Source organism: Myxine glutinosa, chromosome 3 (genome assembly GCF_964187855.1).
Source record: "Myxine glutinosa chromosome 3, kmMyxGlut1.1, whole genome shotgun sequence".
In the NCBI taxonomy this organism is placed as follows: domain Eukaryota; kingdom Metazoa; phylum Chordata; class Myxini; order Myxiniformes; family Myxinidae; genus Myxine; species Myxine glutinosa.
This window is the reverse complement of record NC_136263.1, coordinates 119372051-119394671: the sequence shown is the minus strand read 5'-3', so window position 1 is coordinate 119394671 and position 22621 is coordinate 119372051. Positions and strand designations below refer to the sequence as shown.

The following is a 22621-nucleotide window of genomic DNA, read 5'->3' as shown; positions in this document are numbered from 1 at the left end:
TGCCAATGTTTGTCTATGGAGATTGCATGGCTGTGTGCTTGATTATATATACCTGTCAGCAATGGGTGTGGCTGAAACAGCCGAATCCACTAATTAGACTGGGTGTCCACATACTTTTGGCCATGTAGTGGATGTAGAAATGGCTTACATGATGTTTGACATGAGTATTACATCAGAAACACATCATCAGTGTGTGAGCCCTTTGTGTTGTTGTAAATCAGTTGTTGTTGAGGTCGCTGTGGTTGCTCCATTTTAACAATAGAGAGATATGGCCTTTGACAAAAAGAAAATGGTCAGAAGAGCCAAATAGGCCAAAACTGAAACAGGAGATTGGACGGAAAGTTAGTCATTACTCGGTCCAGGAGGGCGGAAGTACCAGTTCCCTATTTTAAATCTGACAGATTGGAAAGCATGATATGTTGTGGCAGATGGGGTGAACAGAAAAATAATTTGGGGGTGGTTAGATGGCCTCGAGGTATGCACACTCACCTCTAAGCTCTCTAGCCTGGGTTTGAATCTCGACCCAGGTAGAAACTATCATCCTGGTGTTTCACAGGCAAGGTGATTCATCATTGTGCGTGTGTGCCATCCTTCAAATGCTTGTTAAACTGGTCATTCACGGATGTTAAAGATCATTAGTTAGTTGGTGGATGTTAACATCCGATGGTGTCCTTCGTAAAGAGTAGGCGAGCTATCGCCTTCTCCTTGGCCAAATTCCAGATCGCTGCCCTGACTTCCTGTGATGGAGTGGTGACCCGTCCAGGATTGTAACCCTGGCCAAAAAACTGCTTCAACAGACGCTCTGTATAGAGCATGATACATCATACATCATAGACCATAACTTGAGCGAGAAGCATCTGAGGTTTTTCTTCTACTTATTTCTCTGTTTATGCCTTCGCCCCCGAAGGTGGCCGGAGACATTATGTTTTCGGGTTGTCCGTCCGTCCGTCCGTACGGGCTCAACCTCGTTTTTCTCAGCAACCACGTCTGATTGAGACAAAACTTTAAGGGTAGAAGCGACACCCATGTACAATGTTTTTATGATAATTGTGACGTCATAGATCACGTGATATGGCGGCCATCTTGGATTAAACGCAAATAATTAAAAAATATTTCTCGGAAACCGCTGAATGGAAGAATTTGAAACTTGCCACATTGTCAAGTACTCCTGATGGGGAACGAAAACATGGTAATGATGACATCATCTGTGAAGTGGTATACCAGAAAAAAAAATGCTTTAGTCAAATGCCTTATTCGAAACATCTGAAATTGCATGCACATGATCTCTGACCCATTTGTATTGAAATATTAAATTTATGACATCATAGGTCACATGGTTTGGCAGCCATATTGGATTGAAGAAAAATATTAAATAATTATATCTCTGAAACCGCTTACCCTATCGATGAAAATTTTTACAAATGTCATCTTACAAATCCATACCATTGTGGCATATAGTTTGAAAATGATGACATCATATGTCGTGTGGTTTGTCAGCCATCTTGGATAAGGTGTAAAGAAAGAGCCTTATCCGATCAACATGGAACCACAAACGTGATCTACTACATATACATATGCAAGGTGTACATTTTTGATGTAATATGTCACGTGGTTGGCAGGCATATTAGCTTGAAAGCCGATATTAAAAACACCCTTCTCCGAAAACCCTTCACCAATCGATACGAAAGCTGTCCTGTCTGATAAAATGGTGATACTACAAAACAGCTGAAGGGATTTAAACCAAACTTGTTTATTTTTAGAACAGTGAACGAGGACAATGGACATCTACCCATTGTCACTGGCAGGGACATATTGGCGACACAGTCAAATTGCTCTAGTTTCACTTATGCTTTTTCTAATGTGACCTTTAGTCTTTAATGTGACATTTAAATGAGGTCAAACATAACAGTGGGTTGACATCTAATGCGGGCGGAGGCATATCCATCGATGCATTCACGTAAAATTATATTTTCTACTTTTCCCCTTACCAGGAAGGCATGATCCAAGTTGGTGATAAAAATGATATTTTTGAGATGAATCGCTCTTTCAGAGATAAAAGCATAACCTATATTCGCATAGGATAATGAAACTCCCACTTTTAGGTAAAAATAAGTGACACTGGCTGGAAAATACTTCGAAAATGGACTGCCATCTGTGCTGAGTTCTGCAGGCGCTCCATGGTCATGGGAATGTTTGTTTTTTGACACCACCTCATATTATTCACATGTTCATTTTTTTTATGAGAGTGGCAGTGAATGAAGTTGTGTGAGTTTAACCAGAGCAGCTGCTTTTAGTTGATAAGGTACGTATGTTGATATTGGCACCAGAGTGCAGGGCCGGCCGATGGAGGCAGAGCACTGGTTCCGGCAAGCTATTGCCACCTCACCGCTTTTCCCTGATCCACACTCCAGCCTGGCAGCGGTGCTAACTGAGCAGGTATGTTACATAAGGAGAAACCTAACTTCCACCGATTCTATGGAAAGGGAGGTTTGTGGGAATGCGTGGATAGGTGGGGAGTGGCAAACAGATGGTGTTTATATTTTCACCCAAATGTGGTGAGATAGTTAACCAAGGTTATGTTTTGACAGCCAAAACCAACATTAGACAGTATATATACTCAAAGTGTAAGGCCTCTGCATAATTCGTGCAAGAAAAAATGCTTTAAGCAAAAAATGGTCTCCAACTATGTAAAAAAAAATCAGAACTACTCGTATTCTTACCACATGATTGACACATTCCCCGAGCATAACTGAAAAGTTTTAACCCCCTCTTGACCATGATTGTGTGACAGTCGAATCATACTTTCAGCTCCGAAAAATTTGGCTCCTTGTTGCAGTCAAATCATGCTTCCAGAGCCAAAAACGAGACTCCTCTTCCAATGGCACCAGAAAACAGCCACCACTGGGAATATATGTGACCCTGGGTAGAAGGAACCTACATCTATGCGGAGTTTTGCTGGTGCCCGACCCATTCATTTGAAGGGACTGTGGTGTAAGGCGAATGTTACCCATGCATTGGAAGCCTCAAAGTGGATATAAGGAGCTTGTGAGAGACAACCATCGAATGACAGCAAGAGGCCATCAACTGGCATATCGGGTGCAACGTTGCAATTTCTCATGAATAGATGTCTGGGATTTTTCGTCATACACACTTGGGCTCAAAATGACATCAGATTTCCAGGAATGACAACACATTATCGATTTCCAAGCTTTGATACATTTCATACAAAACTAAAGATCACATGAGAGACCATAAGAGAGAAAAGAGAAACTAGAAAGCTTCTGCAAATGCAAGGCCCATCCGCATCCGCCCTGTAGTCAGACGTCTTGTGTATGCTAAACATGATGAAAACATCTTTAAAAAATTACAAAAATATTGATGATTTTAGGCTACCTTGACCTTTTGACCTCAAAAGCAATCGGCTTCAATGACCCAATATGCAAACCCTGCTCAAATTTCAAGTCAATCTGAAGGAAATTGACCATTTTGTGACCTTGACCTTGACAGGATACAATCAATTGAATCAATGACCTATTGATATTGAATGCAACCTTGACCTTTGATCTTTTGATCTAAAAAAAAAAAATCGGCTTATAGCTTTAGATTGCTGAATGAATTTCGTGACCGAATATGCAAATTCTTAATTTCAGGTCAATCGTATGAAACTTCACCTTTGACCTTTTGACCAAATTATTCATTTGTCTTTTCCATATTCTCATAATAAAGCTTTGTTGAAAATTAATGACAAAAACTAAAATGGTAAAAAAAAGTTATGGTCCGGACAGACATATGCAGAAGTGATTACAAAACCCCATCTCCCACTACACGGGGAACGAGCTAATCGGTAGAAGGTAGAAGAACATAAATAGGTAGAAGAGAAACAACATCAGATGCTTCAAACACTCAAGTTGAGGTCCATCATGTACCATGGTCTATACAGAGCATCTTTTTTGCCGAAGCAGTTTCTTGACTCGAGTTACAATCCTCGACGGGTCTTGTGGATCCTGAGACATTATCCGATCAACTTATTACTGAAGATGAATCGCAGTTCCATTAAAATTAGCCAGAAAAAAATGTGTCTAAAGTAAACCATTCCTGTTATTTTCACAAATGTTTGTTTGTCTCCAGGTCTTTAAAACAGCTGTTCACCACCATCTCTGGTCTTCCCCCATCCAAAACTTCTTTTTTTTTACCCCCGTTAATTCACCGCAGATCCACTTTTTTGAAATCCCGACTTCTTTCCTGAAAGGCCCAGCAATGTCCATGTGTTATATACCTCTCCCCAGAGCCGTATATAGAGAGAGTTCGGTCAACCCGGTTTCAACTGGTCTGCCCTATGATTGGTTAAGCGCTGTCATGTGATTCACAGGCGCCATGTTGTTACCCAACCTCCGTAACTAGCAGAACGCGCATCGCATTGCATGCATTCGCTTAGTGGAAGTTGGGATGGATGAGGGGAAGTTGGGATGGATGAGGGGAAGGAGGGATGGATGAGTGGAAGTGGGGATGGTTGAGTGGAAGTGGGGATGGTTGAGTGGAAGGAGGGATGGATGAGTGGAAGGAAGGATGGTTGAGTGGAAGGAAGGATGGATGATGAGTGGAAGTTGGGATGGATGAGTGGAAGGAAGGATGGATGATGAGTGGAAGTTGGGATGGTTGAGTGGAACTTTGGATGGATGAGTGGAAGTAAGGATGGATGAGTGGAAGTTGGGATGGTTGTGAGGATGGATGAAGAGTGGGAGTTGGGATGGAAGAGGGGAAGGAGGGATGGATGAGTGGAATTTGGGATGGATGAGTGGAAGAAAGGAAGGATGGATGAGTGGAAGGAGGGATGGATGAGAGGAAGGAGGGATGGATGAGTGGAAGGATGGATGAGTGGAAGGAAGGATGGATGAGTGGAAGGATGGATGAGTGGAAGGAAGGATGGATGAGTGGAAGGAAAGATGGATGAGTGGAAGGAAGGATGGATGAGTGATGGATCTTCCACTCATCCATCCTTACTTCCACTCATCCATCCAAAGTTCCACTCATCCATCCCAACTTCCACTCATAAATCCTTCCTTCCACTCATCCTTCCTTCTTTCCACTCATCCATCCTTCCTTCCACTCATCCATCCCAACTTCCACTCATCCATTCCAAATTCCACTCATCCGCAACTGACTAAACAAAGTATGAAACTCAGGAACATAAAAACAAGAGGACGTCATGCGGAGCACGATACTTGCAAAATCCGCCCCCCCCCCCCAATAATTTTTTTCCCATTGATACAGCAAATTGGCCATTTCATCAACATTAAAATTGACAATCTTGATCAAAGCTCGGGTCAATAGGAGAGAAAAGTGACGATTTTTCAGATGAAAAATGATGATTTTGGAAGGTTGACCTTGAGTTGACCTTTGACCGTTTGACCTCAAAAATAGTTAGTTTCCCTATTTAGTGATTATGTTCAATTTTCAAGTCAATCGGATGGAAATTGAGAATATTAAAAATTTGGCCTATGTTGACCTTTTGGCCTATGTTAACCTCAAAAATAGATGGTGGATGAATTCAGTGACCATATATATAAATCCTCTTAGAAGTTCAAGTCAATCAAATGAAAATTGGTGATTTTAGAAATTTGGCCTATGTTGACATTTTGACCTGTGTTTACCTAAAATATAATACGTGGTTGAATTCATTGACCAGATATGCAAGTCCTCTTCAAATTTCAAGTCAATTGGATGAAAATTGAGGATTTTAGAAATTTGGCCTATGTTGACCTTTTGGCCTATGTTGACTTCAAGTATACTTGGTGGTTGAATTCAGTGACCAGACATGCAAGTCCTCTTCAAATTTCAAGTCAATCAAATGAAAATTGAGGATTTTAGAAATGTGGCCCATGTTGACCTTTTGGCCTATGTTGCCCTCAAATATACTTGGTGGTTGAATTCAGTGACCAGATATGCAAGTCCTCTTCAAATTTCAAGTCAATCGGATGAAAATTGAGGATTTTAGAAATTTGGCCTATGTTGACCATTTGGCCTATGTTGACCGTTTGGCCTATGTTGACCTCAAAAATACTTGGTGGTTGAATTCAGTGACCAGATATGCAAGTCCTCTTCAAATTTCAAGTCAATTGGATGAAAATTGAGGATTTTAGAAATTTGGCCTATGTTGACCTTTTGGCCTATGTTGACATTTTGGCCTGTGTCCACCTAAAATAAAATTTGTGGTTGAATTCAGTGACCAGATATGCAAGTCCTCTTCAAATTTCAAGTCAATTGGATGAAAATTGAGGATTTTAGAAATTTGGCCTATGTTGACCTTTTGGTCTATGTTGACCTTTTGGCCTGTGTTCACCTAAAATATAATTTTTGGTTGAATTCAGTGACCAGATATGCAAGTCCTCTTCAAATTTCAAGTCAATTGGATGAAAATTGAGGATTTTAGAAATTTGGCCTATGTTGACCTTTTGGCCTGTTGACCACAAGAATACTTGGTGGTTGAATTCAGTGACCAGATATGCAAGTCCTCTTCAAATTTCAAGTCAATTGGATGAAAATTGAGGAATTTAGAAATTTGGCCTATGTTGACCATTTGGCCTATGTTGACCGTTTGGCCTATGTTGACCTCAAAAATACTGTGTGGTTGAATTCAGTGACCAGATATGCAAGTCCTCTTCAAATTTCAAGTCAATTGGATGAAAATTGAGGATTTTAGAAATTTGGCCTATGTTGACCTTTTGGCCTATGTTGACCTTTTGGCCTGTGTTCACCTAAAATATAATTTTTGGTTGAATTCAGTGACCAGATATGCAAGTCCTCTTCAAATTTCAAGTCAATTGGATGAAAATTTAGGATTTTAGGAATTTGGCCTATGTTGACCTTTTGGCCTATGTTGACCACAAGAATACTTAGTGGTTGAATTCAGTGACCAGATATGCAAGTCCTCTTCTAATTTCAAGTCAATTGGATGAAAATTGAGGATTTTAGAAATTTGGCCTATGTTGACCAATTGGCCTATGTTGACCTCAAAAATACTTGGTCGATGAATTTATTGACCAGATATGCAAGTCCTCTTCAAATTTCAAGTCAATCGGATGAAAACTGAGGATTTTAGAAATTTGGCCTACGTTGACATTTTGGCCTGTGTTTACCTAAAATATAATACGTGGTTGAATTCAGTGACCAGATATGCAAGTCCTCTTCAAATTTCAAGTCAATCAAATGAAAATTCAGGATTTTAGAAATGTGGCCCATGTTGACCTTTTGGCCTATGTTGACCTCAAATATACTTGGTGGTTGAATTCAGTGACCAGACATGCAAGTCCTCTTCAAATTTCAAGTCAATCAAATGAAAATTGAGGATTTTAGAAATGTGGCCCATGTTGACCTTTTGGCCTATGTTGACCTCAAATATACTTGGTGGTTGAATTCAGTGACCAAATATGCAAGTCCTCTTCAAATTTCAAGTCAATTGGATGAAAATTGAGGATTTTAGAAATTTGGCCTATGTTGACCTTTTCGCCTATGTTGACCTTTTGCACTGTGTCCACCTAAAATAAAATTTGTGGTTGAATTCAGTGACCAGATATGCAAGTCCTCTTCAAATTTCAAGTCAATTGGATGAAAATTGAGGATTTTAGAAATTTGGCCTATGTTGACCTTTTGGCCTATGTTGACCTTTTGGCCTGTGTCCACCTAAAATAAAATTTGTTGTTGAATTCGGTGACCAGATATGCAAGTCCTCTTCAAATTTCAAGTCAATTGGATGAAAATTGAGGATTTTAGAAATTTGGCCTATGTTGACCTTTTGGCCTATGTTGACCTTTTGGCCTGTGTTCACCTAAAATATAATTTTTGGTTGAATTCAGTGACCAGATATGCAAGTCCTCTTCAAATTTCAAGTCAATTGGATGAAAATTGAGGATTTTCGAAATTTGGCCTATGTTGACCTTTTGGCCTATGTTGACCACAAGAATACTTGGTGGTTGAATTCAGTGACCAGATATGCAAGTCCTCTTCAAATTTCAAGTCAATTGGATGAAAATTGAGGATTTTAGAAATTTGGCCTATGTTGACCAATTGGCCTATGTTGACCTCAAAAATACTTGGTGGATGAATTTATTGACCAGATATGCAAGTCCTCTTCAAATTTCAGGTCAATTGGATGAAAACTGAGGATTTTAGAAATTTAGCAAAGTTGGTGACCTTTGGCCTATGTTGACCTTTTGACCTATTGACCCCAAAAACAATAGGCTTCTTGCTTTTGACCAACTCTGCCATTTGTTGAAGTTTCGTGAAGATCGGTTGAAAATTGTGACCTGTAGGCCGGTGACAAACAGACAAACAGACAGACAGACAGACAGAACCACAAACACAACCGACCATGCTGGCCAAAGTGTTTGCAATGCTGGCTAAAGTGTTTGCAATGCTGGCTAAAGTGTTTGTAATGCTGGCTAAAGTGTTTGCAATGCTGGCCAGCATTGCAAACACTTTAGCCAGCATTGCAAACAAACACCTCATTGCAAACAAGACCAATATACTTGAAAAATCTTCGATTTTGCAAGTAATAAATCCGTCCCTAATAGCAAAGCAGTAAGTTGCATGCACGCTTGAACGCACGCGCGCGTGCACTTGAACTTGGGTAACAACATGGCGCCTATTCTTTAGTTGGCCAAACTCTCTCTATCTACAGCTCTGCCTCTCCCACCGCCCCCCCCCCCCCCCCCAAGGCCTCTCCCTCCCACAGATCTCCCTATGTCCCTGCTCTCAAATGTTGTACTTGTGTGCTTCCCTCTCTCTCCCCATATTGTCTCCCGCTCCCTTTACCTTATGTTTTATGTGTCAGTTTGTCCTTTTGTGACTACTGTTAGCTCTTACACGACCCTCGATCTCGTATACAAAAAATAAAATAAAAATCTCACCAAGGTCTATTGGTATTGGTCTTGAAAATTTTAACGACGATAAACCTGTACGTTCATAAGGAGAGATTTTCAAAAATCACTCCTTATGAACGGAATGACTCACAAATCAGAGCCTTGTTTAAAGTGGTACTGTGGTGTGACAGTCAGACTTGAGCCAATGTGCCATCATACAGAGAGTGTAATTGATGTTGCATTGCAGGGTCGGCCCAGCGGAGCTGAAGAGGCATACCGAGAGGCACTGAAGGCACTCCCAGGCAATGCCAACATCCACAACAATTACGCAGTGTTCCTGGCTACCCAGGGTGAGAAAAGACTCAATTTGGAATTTCTTATTCGAAGATCAGCTAATTGTGGAAGATATTTGCACAAAAACTAGACATTTCATATCCTGGTGTGATTATTATAGCAAACAGCGAATACATTACAGACAGGATGCCTTGTAATACCGGGAGTGGCAATATACGATGCAGTTTTACAAAGAGAGACTTGGGGTCCTCCCACCCCAACCCTGAAACTGGCAGTGTGGTTTTCTTTTTTACTGATAAAAACCCTCCCGGGAACACTCTGAGTGCAGATATGCATATAAGTCAAACAATCATACAAACAAAACAAACATACAAACCAAAACGCCTAAATCGATCGTTCTCATTTTTCGTGAACCAAATCAGTGACCCAATATTCAAATTATGTTCAAGTTTTAAGTCAATCGGATTAAAACTTGCGATTTTATGTGACCTTGATTTTTGACCTCAAAAACACCATGCTTATAGCTTTTGATTGGTGAACTAATTCAGTGATAATTCTGTTGAAATTTCAATGACAATTCTGTTTCTGTTTCGTCAATTTAGGGCTTCGATTTGTATTTTTTAAAGAGCTTGCTTGGTATGAATGAATGAATGAATGATCGTTTTAAGGCCATATTCCCTCGCTATAGCGGGGGTTAACCTTGCGGGCCCCATGACCTCATGCTTCCCTGTTTGAGGCAGTGTTTTTATGGCCGGATGCCCTTCCTGACGCCAACCCTTAGTCGCCTCTTACGATGCGCAGGGATACGGTGTACCTATTCTAACCCGGGGTACACACCGTGATCATTCATCCCAGCAAGCTGGTACTCAATTTGCCGACCTCGGAAGGTATGAAAGCTGAGTCAACCCCCCTGGTGTTAATTCAGTGATCGACCGGGATTCAGAACCCAGGATCCGAGGATCCCAAGCCGGCACCCTAACCGCTAAGCCAACACCAATCACTAAAGCTCAAGCATTTATTTGTGGTATGATCACAAATAAACGAATTGCTAGTGTATTGTCCTGATGAGTAAGTCAGTGCTACTTGATCTGAACAGACATTGCACAGTGTTCATGATATAAATGAGGACGGGGCTTGTAAGTTACTTGAGTAGTGATAACTCGGGCATATGGAAGGCCTTATTTACAAGTGTGGAGAATTATTTTGTTCCCTTAATCTTCTGCTTAAAATGGTTGCCTTGTTTTCAGGTGATCGTTTGCGGGCAGAGAGGCACTACCGACAGGCCATGTTCCTTCAGCCCAGTCACGCTGTGGCAATGAGCAACTTGGGTCGGCTGTATCGCACGACAGGGCACAGCGGTGAGGCGGAGAAATGGTTCCGCCGGTATGCTGGAATCCTCAAGCATCAATGAGCAGTCATTTTATTGGTTGTGGACAATTGAGATGATGTGGGTTTAGGATCGGAGAACCATTTTAAATTTCAAGTAAAATAATCCTTCTTATTATCAGATTTAAATGAATGTTCCATTGTCTAATACTGTGTATTGTAACATCTGCAAAACAAGTGAAATTAGAACGACACTCAGTAGAGAGCACAACCCTCCGCCAAGCTGAACAGTTATGTTTATGTATCCCACTGATAGGCCAGATCTGGAAACAGACCGGAACCAAAATCTAACAGACCGCTTGTTCTTGTCGCCTAACCAACTCATCCACCTAGTTTTGTCATAAGTCGTCCACAACTTTTTGAGATATCGTGCTATACATCGTTTTTAGCCCCATCACTCAACGGTGAAGAATCAGTTTTAAAATTTTTTATCTGCTCCGGATCAGGATTCAAACCTTCACCAAAATTGAATGAATTCCTCTTTGTCGCACACACAACCTGTCCACCAAGTTTCGTCCGAATCCGTCCACAACTCCATCCTGTTGGTATTGCATCCCCAGTCATTGACATTTCACACACTATCACAAACTCAGCATCCACAAGAAAGCTTGGTCCTCAGCGAAAATTGCCAAGCCTCCAAAGGCTCCAAAGTGATGAATAATCCACAAATTTTGGGTGAGTTGCCAAGTTGGAACAGTTAGTAGTCATGCAAAACACAACAGTTGTCAAATAACAAGAATGACCGCATTGTGGTCACGACCTGCGACAAAATCTGGTAGTGGGCCAATTGGGAAACACATTTGGAGCACTCTTAAAACATGAACAGCACGATTGGAAAACATATTTAATGCACTATTAAAAAAAATTAATTTGACACCTGTTATCCATGTCACCCTCCCCACGGTTATATCAGAACGAGCTGATTCATCACCAAGTCATGGATTGTTTAACCTCAACATGTGGCCATTCAAAAATTAGTCAGGTTCACTATGTCAATAAATTATATTTCGTTCAAAATCATGGTAGATTAGCAAACCTATACATTTTTGGAAAGGTTATAGCATAAGGAAACTAAAAATCAATGTTTACATTTGGAGAGATACCTGTATGGCGGCCATTTTGGATTTTCAAAATGGCCACTGTAAAATACATATTTTGTTCTATTTCTGCCTCTAATTACCCTAAAAAACTTTTAAAAATATACTAAACCTATATTTTCAGGGACAAGGAATCCAATGAAAGTATCAAATTAGTGCTATGGGGAATGGTAAGACACGAATCAAAGGTTTTGAATTGCAAAATACTGTCTTTATATTCGCGATAAGTTGCATAATCAAATACATGTTATCATTTTGTACAGGCAGTTAATAACATCAAAATGTGTCACAATAATTCATATCACCAAACATACACAGGCAGTCAGCAAAATCATATATACACATGCAGTCAGTATAACTTCACATCTACACAGGCAGTCAATGACAAAATATACACAGGCAGTCAATGGCATCAAACATACACGATTACAGAATATGCCATTTAGAGTTCGTCATCACTGTCCTGTGTGTCGTATCCGACAATATAGTCCGCATCGTTTTCACAGTCCGTTCCACACAAGCAAAGGTCGGTCAAATCGATTGGCAAATCGAAATGGTCGAATGGTCGATCGAATCGAATTCGATGAATCGAATCGAATCGAATCGATCAAATTGGTCGAATGGTCGAATGGTCGATCGAAACGATTGCTCGAATGGTCGAATTGGTCGAATGGAATTGGTCGATTGGTCGAATTGGTCGAATCGAATTGGTCGGAATTGGCAAATGTAAACATTGCTTTTCAGATTTTCCATGTAATAACGTTTCCAAAAATGTATAGGTTTGCTAATCTACCATGATTTTGAACGAAAAAACATCGTGAACCTGACTAAATGATGTAATGCTATTTTTCTAGCAATTTGCATAACGTAACACTTGATTACTGCGTGTTCTGACATACTGTGCATTCTAACCGGTTTGATTAAACCTTACTATTATTCGACATATGATTAGAATTTCCGGGGTCCCTCATCGTGAATAACACTCGACCCAAACAAAGCCGATGAAAATCTAAAGGCCATACCATTTCGTCTCGGTGCTATGATGGGTGGTGTCAAGCGACTGATGTTGGTGTGGTCAAGCAGCTGTCTGTCCAATGGGTGTACATTTCAAAAATCGACCCCCAACAAGAACCCCCAAAAACAACAGCAACAGCAGCAAAAAGCCCTTGGAGACCTGCGCCATGGCACAGTTGAAAACCCAAACATTGAAAGCCCAAATAATACTGTTCTTATAGTTACAAATATCTGTAACTATAGGATACTATTCCAATAGTTCCTATGGATATCACGTTGTGTGTATAGCAACCACAGTCTTCAAAACCCAGCCGTCTTCAGATCTCTAGTCTCTGAGTCTAGCGGTCTTTCCTTACCACAACAACTACATGAGAATCACCAACCTCAAATTCTGTAAGTTGCAGAAGAACCTGCCTCTTGCGATGTCACAAGCAAGCTTGACCTCGACGTTCCTGAATCTCCTACAGCAGTTGTGGTGAGGAAAGAGCGCTGGAAAACTAGCCCCAAAATGAGTCTGCGGCTCGTGTTTGGTGAAGGATATTATTCAAGTTGTCGAATTCCAGGCAGAGTGAAGCTCAAGCAAGCAGAAATAGACCCGAACAGGGTCTTTTTCAAAGATGGTACAATTTCTAGCAGCAGAATGAAGTGAACAGCAAGAAAAGCAATGGGAATGCAACTTGGGAAACTTCACAACTTACAGCTTTGCTCCTAGTTGCTGATTGTGCCAATTTCTCTCGGGAATTGAAGTAGGTTTCTCCAAAACAAAAGGTCAAGATTGAGGTTAATCTTGGGTCATGCCTCTCAAAGTTCCCTTTGTTTGAAAATCCTCTTTGGTCTTAAGACCAGACAAGGTTAATTAAAGTGTGTGCCGTAAAGAAGGAAGTCAAGCTTTACTTTCAAGCAATGTGGATCAACCCAGTCCTTTGTAACTCTCGTGAGTGCTCTTAATTACTTATAATCAGTAGAACAGAAAAAGTAAAGAAGGAGAGTAAAGGAAAGGTAAGGGAGAGGAATTGTTGGAGGAAATTGAAAGGACATTGACCAAAGATGGAATAACGGAAAGAGGATTGGGTGGGATGAATAGAGCTGTGGAAGGGGGTTGAGGAGGAGGGAGGGTGATGTATAAGTTCCATAATATTTATGTGTGTAATGCATAGGTGGCCTGTAAGTGTACACAATATTTCTACATATTGACACCGTTCCGTTGATGACACATGTCAAGTGGAATCACCAAAGCAGGTGAACACGATATGTCACAACTTGCATGCAGACAACACTTATTACTACCATTGTTTTAACAATTGTCCAATTCATTAGACTTAGCGTTGATGATAAAAACCAGTTAAGTCTTGCAAGAGTGGCTCTGGAACTCCTGGCAATGCATTCACTTTCTGGCAGATCATTGTCCGTGAAATACAATACGGACACCCTGGAACTCCTCGGGGCCCTTTACTATCACACCGGTCGCCTGCGAGCTGCTCGTGACACATATCAACAAGCGGTACAAATGGCACCAGAAAACGCCAGGAAGCGATTGGCTTTGGTATGATCCTTATTTACAAACAACCAAGAGAACATGCACTCATTGTTCATTTTCCTTTATTGCATCACAGTTTTGCAAAGATTTGATAGACAATTGTGAGATTCATCTGCATCTAACATATTCAGCGAAAGGACATTCTTGTTGGGAACAAACATAATTCAAAGACACTTTTTATTGCAATATTGTCACGAGGACAATAGTTCAGTTCCGATGTTTCAAACAATAAAGTTGCTTTTTTCAAAGAATTGGCTTGGAACCAATAATGATGATTATATAGATGCAGACATTCATTTCTGCAGATGCTCATCATCTCCATTTAGTGTTATTATAGACCAGTTTGTTAATTTTCATTTTATAGCTTTCAGAAAATTTCAATCTACAGTGCCTATAGAAAGTCTACACCCCCTTTCAAATTTTTCACCTTTTGTTGCCTTATACCCTGGAATTAAAATGCATTAAATCAGACTTTTTCCACCTTTATTTACACATCGTAACCCACAACTTCCAAGTGAAAAACAAATTCTACAAATTTCAGTAAATTAATTAAAGATTCAAAACTAGAATATAGTGGTTGGAAAAGTGTCCACCCCCCTTATAATAGCAAATGTAAATTAGCTCAGGTGTAACCAATCACCTTCAAAATCACACACCAAGTTAATTGGCCTCCACCTGTGTTAAATTGTAGTGATTCTGATTATTTCAGAATAAAATGCGCTGTTCCTGTAGGTTTCCTCTGCTGGCTAGCGCATTTCATAGCAAAGACTCAACCATGAGCACCAAGGAGCTTTCAAAAGACCTTCGGGATAAAGTTGTGGAAAGGCACAGATGAGGGGATGGGTATAAACATATTTCAAAGGCCTTGAATATCCCATGGAGCACAGTCAAGACAATTATTAAGAACTGGAAGGCATATGGTACCACCAATACCCTGCCTAGATCAGGCCGTCCCTCCAAAATGGATGACCAAGCAAGGCAGAGACTGATCAAAGAGGCCACCAAGAGGCCAATGACAACTATGAAAAATACAGGCCTTTATGGAAAAGACTGGTCACTGTGTACATGTGACAATATCCCAAGCACTCTACGAGTCTGGCCTGTACGGTAGAGTGGAAAGAAGGAAACCATTACTCAAAAAGCCCACCTTGAGTACCATTTGAGGTGCCAAAAAAAAAAACACGACGGATGTTCTGAAGTCATGTGGCAAAAAGTTTTGTGGTCTGACAAAACCAAGATGGAACTTTTTGGTGTAAATGCAAAACGTTACATTTGGCGCAAACTCAACACAGCACATCACCCAAAGAACACCATCCCTACCTGAAGCATGGTGGTGGCAGCATCATGTTATGGGGATGTTTTTCATTAGCAGGCACTATGACATGTCAGGATAGAAGCGAAAATGGATGGAGCAAAATACAGAAACATCCTAGAGGAAAACCTGCTGTTCTCTGCAAGAAAGCTGAAATTGGGACAGAAGTTCACCTTTCAGCATGAAAATGACCTGACGCACACGGCCAAAGCTACACTGGAATAGCTAAGGAACAAAAAGATAAATGTCCTTAAGTGGCCCAGTCAGAGCCCTGACCTAAATCCAATCGAAAATCTGTGGCATGACTGGTCAGAGAGCTGATCGGTCCCCATGGACCGGCCCTTACCCTCTTGTCTCTCTCTTTCTCTCTCTCTAACTCTGTCGTGGTCTTGACTTTGTGAAGGTGGGGGTACACCATCCTGAATGTGGGGGATCTCTGGGTCGCTCCTGGGAGATCGATCAGCTGTCTCCGTGCAGTGGGATTGGTCGAGAGACCTGTCCAGGGCTATACAACAACAACAACAGGAAAGACACCACACAATCGCCAACAACTCGATCATCACCCAAATACAGCACCCACGATACTGAATACAACTGCTCATGCATTTGTCTTGGGCCATGATGCATTTATTTCTCCATGCTCATGCACATATTGAGTGACATCTCCTTCAGCTCATCCTCTTCTTCCCCTTCGTGCCACTGTTGATTGTGAGCTGATCACCATCAAGCTCAGTACACTTGATACTTGAGTGATCTGTCTCTCCAATGTCAATCTTCAGGAAGCGCCCGTTGTGATACCACTCCCTCCATGCCGATATCCTCCAACCTCAACCCAATCTGCTCACATCCACAATGACAATCAGAACCGTGCCCTCCATGAATGCCAAATCCTACTGGGTTGTTGTGCCCCTACCACATGATCGCCCACAAAGAGAGCACTCATGGCCCCCAGGTTGCCACCCAAACCCACCAGTATGGAATACTGTGGACCCTCCACCCTTGTCTTCAATCAGACACTTGAAGGTCAAGAAAACAGGGCTGGAACCAAAAACATACCGATTCGGTCCCCCAACCCACTTGTTGGAATGCGAGCCAGATTGCCACCACGGATGACTCTCTGAGATGACGCCACACTCGGACCTGCTGTCTGGCCCCATGGGAATCCCAGTTGAAGAACTAGATGTGCATATGCCGTAATAATGCACCACCACTGTCGAATGCACCGTCGACCCTTTCTCCTGAGCCCCCGGCAGTTGCAAGGTCACTCGGTGGCTCTAGAGTCCCTGTATATAAAGAGTTGTGTCAACTCAAATTTGGACGCCATTTTGTGTCTAAGTGTGTCGGATTAGATATACATGTACATTCGCGATATGGGGTGATATATTCTAAACCTGCTAAAAAAAAATTTACTACACATATTTAGTCTTATTATTACATACAGGTGATATTTGTTTTGTCAAAAACTCAGCTATTGCCGTGAAAAAGAGCTGTGTGGTGATATTAAAAGTGGTATGGCAATGCATATTACAAGCCAACACTGCATATAAGAGCTAACATTATAAGTAAGACAAACCAATGCTGTCGTTCTCTGAATTTTAATAACTTTTAGAAAGGAGTGTGGGCATATCCAATATTTTTTAAAGGGTGCCGAGAGCAATTCCGGTGTAGGACTTCCAGCCGACATATAGTCTAACACACTTAAAACAAATTCTGTACGTGGTATTGCCATATTTCTATAGTGTACAACTTTAGTTTTATCGACATTTATATTCAATTTCCATTGTAATGATTTAACAAGCTGCAAGTCAGCTTCTGTCTCTGACATAAGGAAAACGTCATCGGCATCTAGTAAGATTGAAACGTTCATTTATTACTACACCCTTGCCCAGAACTCTGATGGATTTTGCCTGATCGATTAATATGTTTCATAGCTGGCGACTTAATTAACACTTAATTTTCGACTGCGCCAAGCCGTAATTAAACAGAGAAAAAACTTTTTAAAATACCTGCAGTGTGCACGGTTCGTCTAGTCGAACAGATATGGAAAAGCACAGATAAGACGTCGTATTCACCATAACTTGTTTAATTTCACCAGGAACACGATGAGGCCAACACAGTAAACATTCAGTACAAAACTTGGTTCATACATTCAGGTCAGAACATGATTCATACATTCAGACCGTAAGAAAACTCTGCCCGTAATACAACACTCTGACCAGACCAACACTTCATCCCACTACGTTCACTCCTCACAAGTGAAACTCATCACTACTCCGTTCACTCCTCACAAGTGAGACTCATCACTACTCCGTTCACTCCTCACACGTGAGACTCATCACTACTCTGTTCACTACTCTCATATTGTATGTTTTGGGAACGATAGCTGTCACCAGGTTAAATATATAGGGATTGTCCAATGTGCAAAATCTTCCATCACTACAATTTGGCCATAAATCCCGGGGTGGGAAATATTTGAGCAAATATGCCACAAGACGCATGAGCACTGTACAAAGCAAACAATAACTCGTCAAATTTTGGACGTATGGATGGCTGCACAACCCGCAAAAAAATTGAGCAGGTCCCCCCCTAAAATTGCTTTTATGCAGGCCGATTAGGCTAAAGATTTTAAACCAAAAAAATAACTTGCCTCGGAATAAGTTTTGAATGGACGGACAGACAACTGAAAACAAAACGGACCATGGGTTTCCCACCCCTATAAAATCAAAATTAATTCCCTCTGAAAAAGTACAGTGACATTGCCCGCAGACTACCCAACCGCAGACCAGGCAATGTCACTGTACCGGGACATTTCATCAATCAATGACAATATGCGGTCCGCTAGGACTACCCAAAAAAAATTGAGCAGGGTTCTTCCCACGGAAATGCATTTTTGGTCAGCTCCTTGAAGATTATAAACAAACACAAATCACTTCCCTTTAAAAGGGTTTTCAACGGACAGACAACCAAAAAAAAACCGAGCAGATAGAATTGCTTTTGAACATCGATCATCAAGCGGCGTGGGCCGACCTGGCAGAGTCTCGAGGAGTCGATCGCTTTCCAGCTCTTTCGTCTGACTTTCGCTTCCCAAATTTGTCTTCTGACTTTATCACTTGGAAATCTATACATCTTATATTTCCCAGATTGGTTTGAACAACCAAAAGCAGAACAACCAGTCATTTTGTTTGGCAATAAACAACATTCCCGTACCAAGCTGACGTTCACGCATGGTGAAGTTAGACACAAAATGGCGCCACGAAATCACGTGACCAGAAATCTCGGTTCAGCGCATGGCGCAACTCTCTTTATACAGGGACTCTAGGTGGCTCCAACTCTGCAACAAGACTTAGCAGAAATGCTTTCTTGTCCCTTGGAGGCGGTTTAGCCTCTGCCGCTGCCTTGGTAGTATTGAGTGCCGGTATACTGGGTGCATCTTTACTCTGGTATACAGGAGTCTTGGGTGCATCTGGTAGACTGGGTACAGTGCCATTCTTCCTCCCACCCGCTCCACCTCCCATTTACACCATGGTGATTGTTGGAATTCACTCAATGGCCTATTCTTTTTCAATTATAAGACGTGACAGTATCCTTGGCTGTTTGCAGACAGAAAAGAGATTCAACCCTGACCAATTTAAATACTGAAATCTAAATAAAGCATATTTTGATCTGTTTACCTTGTTCCAGGCCCAGGTGTTATCTCGTCAAGGTGATACAAAAGAGGCAAGCCAGCAGGTGGCACATGCCATCACTCTTGATCCCAACTGCTTAGAGTGTTTCCACCTTCAAGCATCTCTTGCTATTCAGGCTGGTCACTTCAAACAGGTACAAACTTTGTACAGTCGTGGCCAAAAATATTGGCACCTTGCACTTTTTTTTCAAATAACCCACAATTTTCTTTAAAAATAAGTTGAAATTGACAAAAGTATTTGGTCTCCACAATTCTTTATTTCACTGTTAATATTACAGAACCTTTGTTTTTGATTCAGAACTAAATATATCCTTTTAAATCAGAAAATAAAAAGAAATGGCATTGACAAAATTATTGACACCCGAGACTTAATATTTGGTAGCACAGGCTTTGGACAAAATAATTGCAGTCAAGCGCTTCCTATAGCCATGAATGAGGTTCCTACACCTCTCTACTGGCAGTTTGGCCCACTCTTCTTGTACAAACTGCTCCAGTTCTCCCAGATTTGAAGGGTGCCTTCTCACAACTGCTGTTTTCAGATCTCCCCACAGGTGTTCAATGGGATTTAGATCTGGACTCATTGCTGGCCACTTCAGAACAGCCAGGTGTTTTTTCTTGAACCATTCCTGGGTGTTTTTTTTAGGTGGGTTTGGGGTCATTGTCCTGCTGCGTCCCATGACCTTCGATGGAGACCCAGCTTTCTGACACTGGGTTGAAGATTGTGCCCCAAAATGCCTTGGTAATCCCATGATTTCATGATGTCATGCACACATTCAAGGCACCCAGTGCCATAGGCAGCACAGCAACCCCAAAACATCACTGAACCTCCTCCATGTTTGACTGTAAGGAAGGTGTTCTTTTCTTTGAAGGCTTCATTTTGTTTTCTGTAAACATAGAGATGATGTGCTTTACAAAAAAGCTCTAATTTGGTCTCATCTGGACATTCTCCCAGAAGGATTTTGGCTTGTTCAGGTGTGTTTTGGCAAACTCCGATCGGGCTTTATTATGTCGCTCTCTCAGCAGTGCGGTCCTCCCATAGAACCCCCTTTCATTGAGTTGGCGACGGATGGTGCAAGTTTAAACTGTCGTTTCTTGTGTCTGAAGGTCAGCTTGAATCTGTTTGGCAGTTGATCGAGGTGCTTTCTCCACCATTCAAACCATCTTTCTCTGCAATCTTCGATGAAGTTTTATCTTGCGGCCACGTGCAGGGAGGTTGGCTACAGTGCCATGGGCCTTATACTTCCTGATAACATTGTGTACGGTGGACACAGGAACATCAAGGTCTTTGGATATGGACTCGTTGCCTTGAGATTGTCCATGCTTGGCTACAATCTTGTGTCTAACCTCCTCAGACAATCCTCTGGTTTTCTTTCTGTCCATGCTCATTGCGGTACACACAGTGACACAAAACAGCAGAATGACTCCTTTTCTCTATTCAAACAGGTTGAATGAGTGATTTTTATATTGCAGGCACCTGCAACTCACCATAGGTGAGTTCAATTCCAAAGTAAAGGAGAATCACCTGCTTGAAATCTAATTATTTCTAACAACTTCTAAAAGGTGCCAAAACTATTGTCCGGGCCATTTTAGGATTTGTGTGGAATAAGCTAAGATTTAGTAATTTTTTCAGCTTTTTTTGTTTTTTTTCCACTGCAAACCAAAGAAATACACATGTGGATACCAAAATATTTTTTAATTCCAACAATTTTCTGGAAGAAATGGTGCATTATTTGAAAAAAGTGCAAGGCGCCAATATTTTTAGGCACAACAGCATGTTTACTGTAAGGCACATGAGCTAAATGGTGCATATGTGAATGTCTATAAGTATGAGGTCTTTTTTATCTTTCTGGTTGATTTATTGGTTCGCCGAACATCATTTATATCCACAATTTTTTGTCATAAGCATGGCTACCAGTAACCAAAGGCCTGCTCTTTTCCAAAGTTATTTTGGGATATTTATTCTCAAGTTAGAGCAAGTTAAAGTTGATGCCCTTGGCGAACCTTCAGTTTTTCACCCCACCACAATTAACTTCATAAAATGCATTTTGTGCACAAGTATGAATAAAACTTCTGAATTTATAATTACAGATTTAATTGACATGAAGAAGAACAATAATTTTATGCTGGTTGTACATTGTCATTGTTCTACAGTTAGGAAAAAATTACCCAGCACATTAAAATGTGTGATGTGGATCATGTGACGTGACGTCATACAATGTTCCTGCAACAAAGGTGATCATTACAAGTTACCATTTCACTTTCTGTGCTTTGAGTTTACAAAATGTATAAACAACGAGTTCCTTCAGGTGAATGTTTTGTGCAATTTCGTGTTCTATTAACAAGGTGGATACCCCGCCAACAAGTCTTTCTTGCATCACTGAGGAATGGGGGAGTCTTGCATGAAGAGAGGTGCTTCATTATGTTAGCAAAATGGCCGCCGTAATTTGATTCAAAATGATACTACAGCCAATGAAATGTTCAGAGGCACACCCCCAGTTATGTATACACGAAACATTGATGTGTGCCATTTCATATTTTAATTGTTACTTCTACTTGTCATCCTAATTCTTCAGGATCTACAAACATGCTAAACCCTTCCTCTCCCCAATATGCGCAGTAGTATCTGGGTCCATATCGATAAGCTTGGCAGGGAATCCTCCTTCTGACTTCCCATTTCCTTGATCTTTCTTTCCTTCTTCCTCGTACGTTGAGGATGGAGCTGCTTGAAGTTTTATGAAACTTAGGAAAACACGAACATCCACTTAGAGTTTGTGTGTGCGTGTGTGTGTCTTATAATATAGGCACTCATTTCTGTTCAGGAAGCACTAGGTCATGCACCCACAGACAAACGGCTCCATGCAGAGTTACTGTTTTCTCAAGGAAACTGTCAACGAGAGCTCCATCAGTTTCCCCAAGCTTTCAAGGTATGCTGTACCTGGAATCATGCAGTATTTGTGAAATATTTGCTGGAAACATTACAATTCACATTTCCTGAATCTTAGAGGTTCACCATATATATATATATGCAGAGTACAGTTGGTAGTTGATAAGTAGGAGGTTATGGCAAAGCATCGAGAGTGTCACATTCGTAGTTTGCTCCTACATTTCAGGAAGCAGGATTGTTCCGTTCAAATGCAAAGTGGGTTTGGAGCAATCCACGTGGCTCGATCGATTGGAGTGCGGGTCATCGGTCGCTGCAGTTCCAGGTCACAGCAGGACACCGCAACATGACCGGGGACGCTCACAGTGTTTAATGCTTTGGTGGATTCTGGTGAAAAATTCCGCCTCCCGACTGAAACTGAGATTCAAGCATCATAGGGATTTGCATTTTGGGTCACTGAATTGGTTCACCAATCAAAAGCTAGAAGCGGACAGTCTTTTTAGATCAAAAGGACAAAGGTTACATAAAATCGTCAATTTTCATCCGATTGACTTGAA

The 22621-nt window shown here is 41.2% G+C and overlaps 1 protein-coding gene across 1 annotated transcript in view; it reads left to right on the top strand.

Moving 5' to 3' along the window:
- Positions 1-22621, top strand: part of TMTC1 (transmembrane O-mannosyltransferase targeting cadherins 1) — a 120855-nt gene that overhangs the window by 90241 nt on the left and 7993 nt on the right. Inside the window, exons 12-17 of the mRNA XM_078773604.1 lie at positions 2328-2436; positions 9106-9208; positions 10400-10535; positions 14048-14192; positions 19180-19317; positions 21985-22107. Of these exons, the coding sequence (XP_078629730.1) occupies positions 2328-2436; positions 9106-9208; positions 10400-10535; positions 14048-14192; positions 19180-19317; positions 21985-22107 (754 nt within the window). The remainder of the gene's footprint in view (positions 1-2327; positions 2437-9105; positions 9209-10399; positions 10536-14047; positions 14193-19179; positions 19318-21984; positions 22108-22621) is intronic.